This window comes from Triticum aestivum, chromosome 4A, assembly GCF_018294505.1.
Source record: "Triticum aestivum cultivar Chinese Spring chromosome 4A, IWGSC CS RefSeq v2.1, whole genome shotgun sequence".
In the NCBI taxonomy this organism is placed as follows: Eukaryota; Viridiplantae; Streptophyta; class Magnoliopsida; order Poales; family Poaceae; genus Triticum; species Triticum aestivum.
The window spans coordinates 742,659,717-742,674,166 of NC_057803.1; the positions used below are offsets into that span (position 1 = coordinate 742,659,717).

The window sequence follows — 14,450 nt, forward strand, 5'->3', positions numbered from 1 at the left end:
TACTCCCTCCATCCCATAATGTAGGACGTTTTTTGACTCTACACTAGTATAAAAAAACGTCTTACATTATGGGACGGAGGAAGTAACTGATAGTACATATAAAGTTTGCTGATAGTAACATTTTTTGGAATCCAAAATGGAATACAAAAACAAAGCATCCAGAAACTAAAAAAACCCGATGTTTCTTCAGGAACTTCGTCCTAGACCCATTCATATCTTCTATTTTTGAACGAAGGCCAGGCCGATGTTTCTGCATCTACTACATGACATAGTAACGGAAGAGCGGTGTCAGTCAAATAAACAGTAACGAACAAGTCCGGATGATCATCTCATAGCACGTAAACAACAACAAGTCATTATAAGCGGAACACGATATCATTTCTATCAACATTTTTTTCCTTTATTCCCAGGAGGTAAAATATATGTTTTTCAAAGAGTTATATGCACAATTATTTAGATATGCAAACATTTTTTAAACTATATTTTTAACTACTTGAACATTAACCTAAAAAAAGTACTCCCTCCATCGTAAAATAAGTGACTTAACTTTGTACTAACTTTGGGATGGAGGAAGTACATGAACATTTTATTTCATCGTGAACATTTTTTTTCTAAATTTCAAATAGTATGAGTACTTCACCATTTTACCTGCTTTTTTCTTATAAAATATAAAACGTTTGACAAATACATTATGTTTCAAAATATATAATGACATATTAATACACGTTGGACATCTTACAAATACACTATGATTATTTTTAAATACATGATGAACTTTTAAATATATGACATCTTTTGTAAACGGAAGATGCACATTCTTCTAATAACAATTATTTTTTTTAATTCATGTAGAACATTTAATATTATAAGATGGATATTTTTTTACATGTGAGCATTTGTCAATACATGATAATTTTTTTCATAAATACACAATAAAGAGTTTTTCATGCATAATGGACATTTTCTCATGCACGATGAACAATTTTTAGATACACCATGAACATTTTGTAAATAAACGCTGCACATTTTTTAATACGTAGTCGAAAATTTTCTATATACACAATGAACATTTGATAATACACCATGAGTATTTATGAAATACTACATGATTAATATTTATGAATTACTTGATGATACTTTTTTAAGCACACAGCGACATTTTAAAAAGACGCATTGAGACTTTTTTGAGGTACACATTGATTTTTTAAATATATGATGAATATTTTACAAACAATGTTATATATTTTGAAAATCATGGAGTACTGTTTTTAAATCATACATACGTTTTTTATATTCACGAATTTTTTTGGCCATACTAGAACATTGTTTTTAAAATAGAAGAATATATCTCTTTGGCATGATAATGTTTTTGTTATACAGAAATAAACTTTCCAATAGACATGAATTTTTTTATATACGCGAATAATTTTTGAAATACATGAATATTTCCTTTAAAAACAGGTGATATTTGTTTAATTTACTCAAAAAAATAAAAAAAATAAAAATGTATAAGAAAAAAGAGAAGATTAGGCGCGGCTGGGCCTAGTGCAGTGCCAAACTCGCCCCCATCGGAACTCCCATGGCGACTCCCCCCGCCGCCGCCGCACTCACCTTGGTGCTCTCCTGCGCGTCGCCCTCCAAGGACGAGGCCCACGTCGCCACCGACCTCAAGAGGCTCCTAACCGGGTCCTCCAATCTTGTTGCTGGAGACTGTCAGCAGTGCTACGCAGATGCTGACAGCATCGACAAGCAAGACAGATGCAGGGACGTCAAGGGCGCGTAATTCAGAAGCAAGTGCAAGCCCATGGGCCGAAAGTCGAGTGGGCCGCAGTCCAGTCGAGAAGGCTGGAGGTCCAGGCGAGAAGAGTGAATGGGTATATCAGTAGGCGATGCCAGAACAGATAGGCAGCTAGGAATTGACTTGTGCCTCGTCTCCCCTGTCCCTTCTCTGTCTTACCTCTACTCCAAGTCTTCTTCTCCACTCCCCAACCTGTATCTCCCTCTGTAATCCCCAAATTATCGAGAGGAACTGTATGATCCGAGTAAATTCGTGAGATTTGATCGTGGTACATCACAGTTGGTATCAGATTCGGGCGATTGGCGGCGGGGTGGGGCGAATCGAGCTCGGTTACGGCTAGGTTGGGCTCTCCCGTGAAATTCCGAGCCGTGATCGGGGTTCGCGGCGGCGGTGTGGCGGCCGTTGTCAGAGTCGGCGCCGGTGGTGTTTTCTGTGGCGGCGGTGATTGTTCGGCTTCGGATTCAGGTACGCTCGCGATTTCCCTCGGTTCCTTCTGAGGGTGTGAAATTCCGGCGAGCGGCTGGATTTACGAGGCAGGGCGGCGAGCGGGTCGGTTATAGAGGCTCAGGTTGGGGGCGTCTGTAAAACTCCTGAGGCTCGCCGACTCCGGCGGCGGTAGACGAGGGCGCTACGGCTCCGACGAAGGCAAGTGTGCAGACGCGTTTAGTGCTCGATTCGATGGCCACATTCGAGGCATCTGTTATGAAGCAGCTTGAAGCTCTCTCCAAGGCCACTGAACATCTCGGACGTATTGACGAGATAGCAGCTCGCCTGGACGAATTGGATTTGAAGATGGCTGAACAAGTGCAACGGCTCGATATTGTTCAGAGTAACGTGAATCTGACAATGAAGTCCATGGGTGAGGCGCGTCAGGAACAGGCAGATGCAGCACGAGAAATGCAGCACAAGCAATCTCCCCACTCACCAACTACGGGTGGAGATGGCATTTTGGGCTCTCCTCCTTCTCAGAAACAACAGCAACCACATGTACCTGTTACTTCTCAGGGTCGTATAGCTGTTAATACAGATAGGCTGCAAGGTGAGACAGGTTCCAGTGGAGAGTTCCAGAGTAGAAAACCGTGGATGCCAAAGATGGACTTTCCTAGATTTGAGGGCACTGATGTTAGAATTTGGTTGGATGGGTGTGAGGCGTATTTTTCCCTGTATGACATTCCAGAGGCGTTTAAGGTGACTTCAGCCACATTGCATATGTCAGGGAATGCTGCAAATTGGTATCATGCATACAAATTATCACATCACTGGCCTAGTTGGAGTGAATTTCGCACAGCAGTCACTGCTGAATTTGATTGCAATGTTCACAGGAACAAAATGAAAGAGTTAATGTTACTTAAGCAGTCAGGTTCAGTCACAGAGTATCAAAGGGAATTTAGTCAGTTGGTGTACCGTTTACTATTGTATGAACAGTCAGTTAGCGACACATTCCTGGTCACCCGATTCCTGATGGGACTGAAAGAAGAGATAAGGGGCGCAGTGGAGATACAACTACCAAACATAGTTTCGGAGGCTGCTGCTTATGCTGTGATACAAGAGGAGGTGGTTGGTAGGAACAAATATGGGAGACCAAACACTGGCAGAACTATGGTCTCAAAGTATGGTAACAAGATTAACTCTGTTCCATCTGGAGAACTTTGGAAAGCGCGTCAGCTGAAAGAGTTCAGGCGTGTTAATGGTCTGTGTTACAGTTGTGGAGAGAAGTATGTGCCAGGACATATCTGTTCCAAGACCACACCAACCCAGGTGCATGTACTGCAGTCTGAAACTCCTGAAGTTTTAAGTGATGAAGTTCTTGATGTTGTGATTGCCCAGGAAGAAGCATTGGCTGAAATGCAGTTATCTGTGAATGCTGTGTCAGGAGCTGATCACCCAAAAACCATTAGACTCAGAGCTTTAATTGGCAATCAGGTGGTTATTATTTTGTTGGACTCTGGCAGTACCAATAGTTTTATTGACTCTGCCTTATTGCCAAGGATTAAAGTGTCACCTAGACCACTGAACAAGACACTGTCTGTTAGAGTGGCTAATGGAGATATGCTACAATGTTCTGAAGAAGTGATTGATTTACACTGGTGGGTGCAAGGGCACACCTTCAAATACGATTTTAAATCTATTGCTTTGGGTGGGTATGACATGATCCTAGGGATAGATTGGTTGGAGCAGTGGGGTGAAATGGTGTGTCAGTGGAAGGAGAAATGGGTGCAATTTCATCGGGAAGATCAGATCATTAAGTTGCAAGGCATGACAACTAGTGTCCCTACTGAACTGAAAGAGTTATCAGTGGAACAGGCAATTAGATGGCACAATGGCAATGACATTTGGGATACTGTGCTTATTTCCCCTCAGCCAATTAAACAGAGAGAAGAGGTTCTTTCTGAAGTTCAGCCTCTCTTAGCAGAATTTGCTGATGTGTTTCAGGAACCCTGCACTTTACCTCCTAGAAGAGCGCATGATCATGCAATACATCTGTTACCTGGTGCAGTACCTGTGAATGTCAGGCCATATAGATATTCTCCTCTGCAGAAAGATGAGATTGAGAGGCAGGTGGCAGAGATGATTGCAGCAGGCACCATTGTCCCTAGCATCGGCCCTTTTGCTTCTCCAGTGCTTTTAGTTAAAAAGAAAGATGGGACATGGAGATTTTGTGTGGACTATAGGAAGTTAAACTCTATCACTTTGAAGAATCCATTTCCGATGCCCATTGTTGATGAGTTGTTGGATGAGTTGGGAGGCTCTAAATGGTTTTCAAAATTGGATTTGAGGGATGGTTATCATCAGATAAGAATGGTTCCTGAAGATGAACATAAAACTGCCTTCAAAACACATTGTGGGCACTACCAATTTAAAGTGATGCCATTTGGTTTGGCTTGGGCCCCATCCACTTTTCAATGTGTGATGAACTTCACTTTTGCTCCTCAAAACAGGAAGTACGTGATCATGTTCATGGATGCATTTTGGTTTTTAGCAAATCATTGAAGGACCATTTGATACACCTCAGAAATGTGTTGCAAATATTTGAGAGAGAATCAATTTTATGCTAAACTTAGCAAGTGCACGTTTGCTCAACAGAAGCTGGAGTACTTAGGGCACATCATCTCTGATACTGGGGTAGCCACTGATCCTGAAAAAACCAGAGCTATGGTAGAGTGGCCCAGACCTGCAAATGTCACTGAGTTGAGAGGTTTTTTGGGCTTGACAGGTTATTACAGGAAATTTGTCAAGGGTTATGGGATTATTGTGAAACCATTGACTCAATTACTGAAGAAGCAAGCTTTTGCTTGGTCTGACAGTGCTCAACAGGCTTTTGAGACTCTGAAAAAGGCCATGGCATCAACTCCTGTACTGGGATTACCTGATTTTGAAAAGCCTTTCACTGTTGAAACAGATGCGTGTGCTACTGGAGTGGGGGATGTTCTACTCCAACAAGGTCACCCTATCCCATTGTTAGAGTCCGAAGCAAAATGGAGCCTCCCCGTGCGTTTGGATTTTCAGCCGTTGGATTGGCCGTCCAAATGAGTTTTAGCCGTTGGATCGTGAGATGGGGATATCCTGACCGTTGGATCGTGTGATGGAGAGAGCTGGCCGTCGGATCAAAATCAAACACTGCAGTCCATGCCACCGCCAGTAATTCTCGTGCCCCACCGAGGTCATTCTCGTCTTTTCACGCATGAACATATAAAATGCAGCACCCCCGTGGTGAAACCCTAGCTGCCTCTCTCCTTTCCCACTCTCACCCCGACTCCCTCTCGCTTCCTCCCGCACCTCGCGCCGCCACCCTGCCTCCTCTCCTCCCATAGCCGTCGACCACCCTCCCCGCCCCGCGTCTTCGCTCAGTCGCCGCCTCGCTCCCCGCCAGCCATCCTCCCTGCCCGCCGCCGCCGCCGCCACCATCCTTCCCGTTTGTCGTTGCCACGCCATCGCCGCCACCTACCAGACGGCGCTGTGAAGGACAACACCAGAGAGGGATGGCGTCGCCGGTGTGGTGGAGGGTGAAGGAGGTGCACGTGGCAAGGTTGTCGTGCTGTCCCGCGGATCCGTGCTGGCTGACGACAAGGTGGCCAGCAGGGTGCAGCACGCTCGATACTACGCCGTCAACTGCCACCACCGGGCTCCCCCGAAGGTAAGCCCACTTCTCCTTAGTTTCCTCCTCTCTCTTTCTTGTGGATTTGCCTATTGTCCTAGAGGAAATTAGGTGAGTCAAGATATTCTCCTTTTGATACCCGTACATAGATATTGCCTGCAAAATTTGCAGATTAGGTCAGTCATGATATCCTCTATGCTCTAGGACAACAAACAGTGAACAAAAACCTTTAATTTTTCAGTGTATCTTGTGATTATTTTTTTGTAATGCCTTCATCACCAGATCCTGGCTCCGAAAGATGTGGGAACTGTTCAGTGTATCTTGTGGTTAATTTCTTTTGTAATGCCTCTTCGCCAGATCAAGACTCTGAAAGATGTGGGAGTTACAGAACTTGTGTTGGCCATCAATTAACACTGGAAATTTAATTAATCTCTCTATAGTTAATTTTATTGCCCTGCAACGGTGTATGCCAGATACAACTGCGGCAATTTATCGATCCAATTTGAGTAAGTTTTAGTGCAGTTGCTTGGTTTGCTGCCTACTACAAGGTGATTGACAACCTGCTCTTTTGCTTACGTGTTTGTCGGAAAGAGAAAGGGGCAAATCCCTCTAAAGTATGATTCCAGTATTCTCATATGAAGCTAATCTGCTCTTTTGCTTGCGTGTCTACCGGAAAGAGATAGGGGCAAATCTCTCGAAAGTATGATTCCAGAATTCTCATATTTTGATCAATTCCTATATATATGTTTGTGGGGTGTACTACCTTTTGTTATGATTCTTGAAGTACCACTTAACTTCGATCCTTGTCTGCTATTATGTGATGCCATTGATTGTTATGTATGCTTGCTCCTACCTCTTTCTTTCAGAAATACCATTTGTTTGGATTACTTCCTATTTTAATTAATCATGTTGTTTATGCACAGATTGGTTGGATAGAGATGGCTCAAAGGTTTTGTGGGTAGAATGTGAGACATCCCAATTAAAGTTCCATGAAGAAAGATCCCAAATGATGGCATGTTGTGATGCTACTCGATGGCTTGTGGGCTAAATTAGTAGGTGGACCAATCCGTGTACTTATTATCCATCATGTATTTTCATTCGTAGTTATTTACTTCGGGACTTATGTTGCAGATGGAAGGATAATGAATTAGCAGTTAAGGTGATTAACCCCGGTAGGCAGGGGATGCGAGGAGGCAGGAAGCACAGTTGCAGTGCGGAGCAAGGCAAGTTTTCTGACCCATTTCCCCCAAGAATTGTTTTGCTATGGTTGCTCTATTGTTTCACTTGTTTATTCTCCTTGCAGGAGTAGTAGTATTTCTTCTAGAATAGTTTTGTTATTGTTCATGGGGGATCCTAGAGTTTTTTTTCTCTGTTCTTCCTTTTAGTGAATCGACTAAGCTGATTTGGGGCTTCTTCTTGATAGGATCGAGCAAGGCAACACTGCTCGGCTAGGGATTTTCTTCCATGGCAGCCAAATCAAAGGTCTAAGTCCCAGGTGAATATGTGCTCCTTTTAAATGCTCTCTCTCTCTAGCATATCCCCTTACCACGATTCATATTTTGTGCCTCTTGCTGGTGTACTGTGTTGGTAGTTGGCTCCTTTCTTTTCTCTTCTTTCGCCATTGTACCCATCTTGCTGATCTGATGTGTACCTATCAATTTGATGCAGCGTTGCCGTCTTATTTTCATGACAGCGTGGTGTCTCAACGCGTGATGGATTCACTCACACGGAGGAAGCTTTTCTCCGCTACTCCAGCGACAAGCGCACAAGCTTTTGGGTCCATGGCGCCACCACTAAACAAGGTATGTCCTGTTCTGTTGATTGATCAGTTCATCTTGCTTTTAAAATTCTTACACTGTGATTTGCTCAAATTCTATCAAGAAAACGGCGGAAATTGAATTTATTTATTTGAAATGCATGCCATTTCTCCCTGATCATTAGTTCATGTAACTTGATGATGTAAACCCGGTGTCGTTTAATCTTTTTCCAGAAACCAGTCATTTGGGAGTTTATTGCAAGCTATACCATCTTGATGCGTAATTGCAGATTGTGTTCTTGCTATAATTTGTTATGACTTGTATGTTTTATAATATTCCATGTAAATCAGAATCCTTGATGTGCATTCCTTAATTTTTTAATGTTAGGGGCCAAAATATATATCCTTAATTAGTTCTTCCTCTGTACAGTGTAGGTGATAGTAACCCTTTTATGAATATATATTCATTGTAGACTCTAGCTCAGGTCTGCGCATTATATAAGGAGTTGAATTTGCCGGTTTAAAATATTTGTGCTGTCAATCCTTTCCGTCCTTCTGATGTTTGTCTACATGAGGGACCTGCTATGTGTAAAATAGGCGTCTACATACAACAAACTGGCCCGTAGAGAACCTATTTTGCAGTCTCTGGACCTGAACCCTTGCTGCGCCCTCTCTCTCTCTGAATTTTCTGTAAGTTGAGATGTGTAAAACTTTGTAATGTTCAGATTCTAAGAGTGCTTGCAACCTGCTATATGTTTAGTTGGTTCGCCGTGTGCTTCCGCATTGCATTGGTGCCGCTCGAACCCTGCTCGTGTCTGGACGCGTGCGTGTCTGGGTCGTCGTGGGTACCCAGCTAGGTCATCATGTCTCCTTTTATGCCGCATAGGAATTTCCATAATGTTATAGTAGGTTACTGCCCCTATAAGTGCTAGCATCTGGACACCCTGGCTGACTGTTTAGTAGCTGCAAATGTTCCAGCGTGGTTTAGCTTGCTTTATGTAGCGCAGAGGGTTTTAGATTGCTTTCTATGATGTGATGGTGATTGCTTTCTATTGACTGATTGGAGCAAAATGATTCGATCCATCAGCTAAGAGAAAAAGGGTTCAATTCATCATATGAGGCAAATCATTTCCTAAAAGTTCTCCATATTAGAATTCTTGTACTCTTAACACAATTGGCAAAATAAGTTCTGACTCCGCTGTTATTCTTAAAATGGCATCCTAACTTTTGACCATGTACATGTGCATCTTCCTTTTATGATAATATAAAGATGTTTTTAATTTTCTCATATCATAGGTATAATAATTCAGAGTATTTACATAATTACAGGACCCCCATATATTCTTAATTATTAATGCAGTAGTTATATATTCTTTATCTATTATAGATGAATTCAAGAAACTATTATCACCGTTTGCGATCTCATCATTTTTCATGATCAGTCAATAGCTAATCGTATTTATTTCTTCATTTCTTCTTTTGGGTCGGCGGGATAAGTTAATTAGGCTATTTTCCCTTTTATCTATTTCAGCAACTGGATTCTATAAAGGATTTCAACAGAGTTCATTGTGGGAACCTGAACCCTACTACCATGTCTCCACTTTCATGCAGTGGGCTTGACTGGATCATAAAGTTTTCTCGCCGAAGATTCCCTACGCCACCAGCTACTACCCTGATCCTCTCCCACCATGGCACAACAAGGCACCTCTTCCTCTCCTGTGAAAGTAACTGAAGGCCATCCCATCTGACATCCATGGAGCTAATTTCCATTTCGGAATTAAGTGTGAGTTCTCTACGGGCAACAATCTATCATCTATCTCCTGTGCTAATTTCCATTTCAAAACATGCATCAAAGATTTACTTGACTCTTCTGTGGTATATAGTTTTGTGTTTAACAACTTACATAAACATGTGGATGTTATTTGTTTCTTGGTGCGATATATTATAGTTACAGATTACATAAACATGCTTGCTACCTGCGGAGTAAAAATACTGTGTGCTGTCTATTAACTATCTGGTTCTTGATTTAAAATCTAACCTACCATGGTCGGCATTTGGTATCTTGGGTGGAAAGCTTCCGATTGATGTCTGATTTTAAAGTGGCAAAAGTAAGATGAAAAATTATGGTTACTATAATGTTGGATTGAAAAGAAAGCATGGATCAAGCATTTTTCGGCTCCACCTTCATACATCACCAATTGCTGCTACATTTTTTTCAGCCTGACTTTTCTAATAGTCAAAATATCTGATTGTACTGCGTTACATTTAATAGCATGAAGAGACTGAAACATGTATCCATCTCTGCCTAGCCTTAACTTAACCTACTCATGGAACTCAGTTGACGAATCTTGGTAGACCCTCACCCCTCATGCCTCTCCCTATTTCTCCTGCTTGCTCCGGCGCTTTCCCCTGCTTTCTTTTATCCGTTGTTACTAAAACTTTAAAGAACCATGGGAAACACGCAGGGTGTGGTCGCCGTCCATTCTGATTTGTTTCTTGCACCTATCTCCTCCCCCTCCCACTCTTTGTTTATTTGTCCGTCTATCTTTCACTTCCTTTCCTTGCTGAATTTCTGTCTGTGACCATGACTCAGATGGGCAAACAGTAGATAGAAACCAGTCCAAATACAATCTATTATTATATGCTGCCGCGCTTGATTTGGAAGATAATCGGTTTGCCAGTATTAATTTCCTGCTGATTGATACACATATGAATACAGAGAAATTACAAGCCGTACGAGTATATTAAGATGTGGTGAAAATGTGCAAGTTTGGTTCTACTGTACCTTCTGGTTTATATTACCAATGTGGTTGCTTAATGTTTATACTATACCATATCTTACTAGGTACATGCTAACAACAATCCTCTTGGTTTAAATTTGACATTTACCAAGGCTCCTCTTGGTTCTACTCTATGAATTGTATTGATGATTTTGTAATTGACGGCTGATTGGTTTAGTTATTCAGGTAGACGTCCAGTGGTTAAGACTCTGTGCAGTCAACCATGGCTTTGCGAGAGGACCAAGACAAGAGGTAAACACAATGGCATAGCGTAGTAGTATGTAGCAGTTCTTTCATTATAACAGCTTTTAGTTATCATCGGATTTTAGTATCAGTATTTCTCAAAAAACAATATGTATACATCATATCTAAATTTCATCTTTCCTTTGTTTGGATCGGCTATTGGCGAACGTAAAACTAAACAGAACCAGGTCATGTGATGAGAACTACAATTGCTCAGGTTTCCTTTGACGACATAGGTAGTTTGGTAGGTTAGTAAAACTAAGTGAACGATGTAATAGTCTATAAGATGTATCAGTTTGTCGTGTGATCCTTTTGCATATGTTTACGGATGGATACTCGATGCGCTCGGTTCATATCGTTGCTATACTTACCTTCTCTTGCTGATTTCCCCAAATCATGCACATAGCTATTTTAGTATGGGTTAGGCAATCTCCCTTTGTAAAAAAGTATATATGTATGTCATCCTTTGTGTGAGTGAAATATCCATCAGCATTGTACTGGACCATATGCTCTTTGTACTAAATCTAATGTTTTCTACTGAACCATATTTAAATTTGTAATGGATTTGGATTCTTTGTACCAGACTAATGCTTCGCTGAGAAACAACAGACGTTGGATCATTGACTTAGACAGTCACCAAGCACCAAGGCGGTTACAAGTGTTGTCTTCCTCACGTGTCTTTGAGATATCCTAATGTTGGATTAGTGGTCTCAGTGTTCCCTTTTGTATCTGTTTGCCGCCACTCTACCTCTATCTCTTTTTGGACCACCTTCATTGCAGTTACGGATATAACATTTGATCGCTTAATGGCTAATAAAGTTGTGGGACATAAGGTTGGACTGCTTTGAGTTGTTTTAATTCTGATGAAAATGCCCATTGGATTGTTGAATTCTGATGTTGTTCTTACATATTTGATCTGATACCTTTGTTACCAGCTGGATATGACCGCACCCGGCAGGGGTGTGGGGTGCGGCAAGCCGCAATTTCCTCTAGTAGCTTACTATAGTAAGGCGTTGGGGGTAACGAATCAGCAATTATCCATATACGAGAAAGAATTTTTGGCCATAATGATGGCAGTAGAAAAATGGAGAGCATACTTACAAAGAGGCCCTTTTGTCATAAAGACGGATCATCAGAGTCTATGTCAGTTAGGCGATCAAGTGTTAACGTCGGATCTGCAAAGAAAGGCAATGACCAAATTAGTTGGATTACAGTTCTCTTTTCAGTACAAGAAAGGAAGTGAAAATACGGTGGCTGATGCTCTCTCTCGGGTGGGGCATTTGTTGGCGGTTACTACTACCTCTCAGAGTCAGCCGGTGTAGCTAGTGGAGGTCACTAACTCCTATGCAGTAGATCCTCATGCTCAACAACTTCTACAACAGTTAGCCTTGTCCGAAACGAATGCAGAAGGTTTTTCTCTTCACCAAGGAATTATCAAACAGGCTGATCGAATTTGGACTGGGGCCAACTCTGCTTTAAAAACCAAACTCATTTCTGCTTTTCATGCAAGTGCCGTAGGAGGTCATTCTGGCATTCAGGCCACATATCAAAGGGTGCAGAAACTGTTTGTGTGGTCTGGGATGAAGCAAGATGTAGCTGAATTTGTGCAACAGTGTGAGATATGTCAAAAAGCTAAGCATGAACACTGCAAGTATCCAGGTTTGCTAAATCCTTTACCAATACCTGACAGTCCTTGGCAACACATAACAATGGATTTCATAGAAGCTTTGCCCAAGTCCGATGGATATACTGTGATCTTGGTAGTTGTAGATAGATATACCAAATACAGTCATTTTATTCCATTGAAACATCCATTTTCTGCTCCAACAGTGGCTAAAGCCTTCCTGGAAACAGTAGTAAAGTTGCACGGTCCACCTTGTTCTATTGTGTCAGATAGAGACAAAATCTTCACAAGCTACTTTTGGAAGGATTTGTTCAGATTATGGGACACTAAGTTGAATATGAGTACGGCATATCACCCACAAACAGATGGGCAGAGTGAGAGGGTGAATCAGTGTGTGGAAATGTACTTGAGGTGCTCTGTGCATGACAACCCTCATAAGTGGCATTCTTGGCTTCCATTAGCTGAGTTTTGGTATAACACCAATTACCATACTTCCCTGGGTTGCTCTCCCTTCAAAGCTTTGTATGGCCACAATCCAAATTATGGGTTTTTCTCCTCAGTTCTCCAATCTGATAATGTAGATATGGAACAATGGCTGAGAGAACATCAGTCTCATTCAGCTCTTCTTAAAGCTCATCTTCTGAAGGCTCAAGCAAAGATTAAGGCTTATGCAGATCAACACAGAACTGAGCGCTCATTTGAAGTGGGAGATGAGGTGTTGCTTAAACTTCAACCCTATGCACAACATTCAGTTGTCAACCGTCCATGTGCTAAGTTGGCCTACAAGTATTATGGACCCTTTTCGGTGTTAGAGCGCATCGGACCAGCAGCTTACAAACTGCAGTTACCTTCAGAGGCTCTCATTCATCCTGTGTTCCATGTGTCTCAACTGAAAGAGCATAAACCAGATCATACACCGGTCTTCTCGCAGTTACCGTCGATGGTGGATTTATCTGTGGCTCAACTGGTGCCAGAGGTTTTGCTGGATCGCAAGATGGTTAAGAAAAATAACAAGGTTCAAGTGCAGGTGTTGGTAAAGTGGTCTGGATTATCGGAAGAAGCGGCGACTTGGGAGGACTATGATGTGCTTAAGAGTAGGTTCCTAGATGCACCAGCATGGGGACAAGCTGATGCTCAAGAGGGCGGCATTGTCAGCAGTGCTACGCAGATGCTGGCAGCATCGACAAGCAAGACAGATGCAGGGACGTCAAGGGCGCGTAATTCAGAAGCAAGTGCAAGCCCATGGGCCGAAAGTCGAGTGGGCCGCAGTCCAGTCGAGAAGGCTGGAGGTCCAGGCGAGAAGAGTGAATGGGTATATCAGTAGGCGATGCCAGAACAGATAGGCAGCTAGGAATTGACTTGTGCCTCGTCTCCCCTGTCCCTTCTCTGTCTTACCTCTACTTCAAGTCTTCTTCTCCATTCCCCAACCTGTATCTCCCTCTGTAATCCCCAAATTATCGAGAGGAACTGTATGATCTGAGTAAATTCGTGAGATTTGATCGTGGTACATCACAGAGACGGATGAGGCGCCTCCGCGCCGGCCGCGCTCCGCTCCGTGCATGGGACTTTTCTAGCGACGCTGCTGCCGCTGAAACCGGCGAGGGGAAGGAGGAGGAGGGGGCTGAGCGTCGCCCGGGGGAGGCTCTGCGCAAGGGCCATTGCTGATGCTGAGCTCATCAGAGAAATCGAAAGGCGACATGAATGAAGAACAAGAAGAATAAGTGTTTCGGTTGTGTCGCTCTTATGGATAAAGTGAAGGTTGCCTAAAGTTCCCAAGGTATGAATTAACGAACCACTGCGCATGGTTTACTTACTTATATTGAGTACATTTCAGAAGCAGCTTGAACAAATACCCTTGCTCCTGCTAGGGAACACCTGACTTTGGGCAGGCCCGTATGGGGCACATGTGCAGGAAGTGCAACTGCACAGGGCCCCCCAAAAAATAGGGCCCCCAAATTAGTTTTTTACTACTCAAAACAGCGACTAATTAATGAAGAAATTAGTCAAATTCATTCTGAACACATAGAACTAACTACAGAGAGTATTTACTCCTGGACAATCGGGACAGGCCTTTTGTCGTGGGAACGCATGCATTTTTCGCTCTTTGCCTTTGATCTTTCCAACGGTAGCATTGATGGGAGGAGTTGAGGAGT

At 42.6% G+C, this 14,450-nt stretch overlaps 1 protein-coding gene and 1 pseudogene across 3 annotated transcripts; both read left to right on the forward strand.

The window, feature by feature from the left end:
* The first annotated feature begins 1,901 nt into the window (after positions 1–1,901).
* On the forward strand, positions 1,902–7,118 carry LOC123088517 (uncharacterized). Of its 3 annotated transcripts, XM_044510723.1 has the most exons (4): positions 1,902–5,933; positions 6,252–6,594; positions 6,818–6,946; positions 7,026–7,118. In XM_044510723.1, the coding sequence occupies exon 1, from the start codon at positions 2,477–2,479 to the stop codon at positions 4,787–4,789; it is 2,313 nt and encodes a 770-aa protein (XP_044366658.1). In that variant the 5' UTR covers positions 1,902–2,476; the 3' UTR covers positions 4,790–5,933; positions 6,252–6,594; positions 6,818–6,946; positions 7,026–7,118. The 3 variants fall into 3 exon arrangements, with proteins under 3 accessions (XP_044366658.1, XP_044366656.1, XP_044366657.1); XM_044510721.1 differs by having other exon boundaries at positions 6,252–6,946; XM_044510722.1 differs by lacking the exon at positions 6,252–6,594 and having other exon boundaries at positions 6,818–7,113.
* A 197-nt stretch (positions 7,119–7,315) lies between these two features.
* LOC123088516 (disease resistance protein PIK5-NP-like) overlaps positions 7,316–14,450 on the forward strand; it is a 46,983-nt pseudogene continuing 39,848 nt past the window's right edge.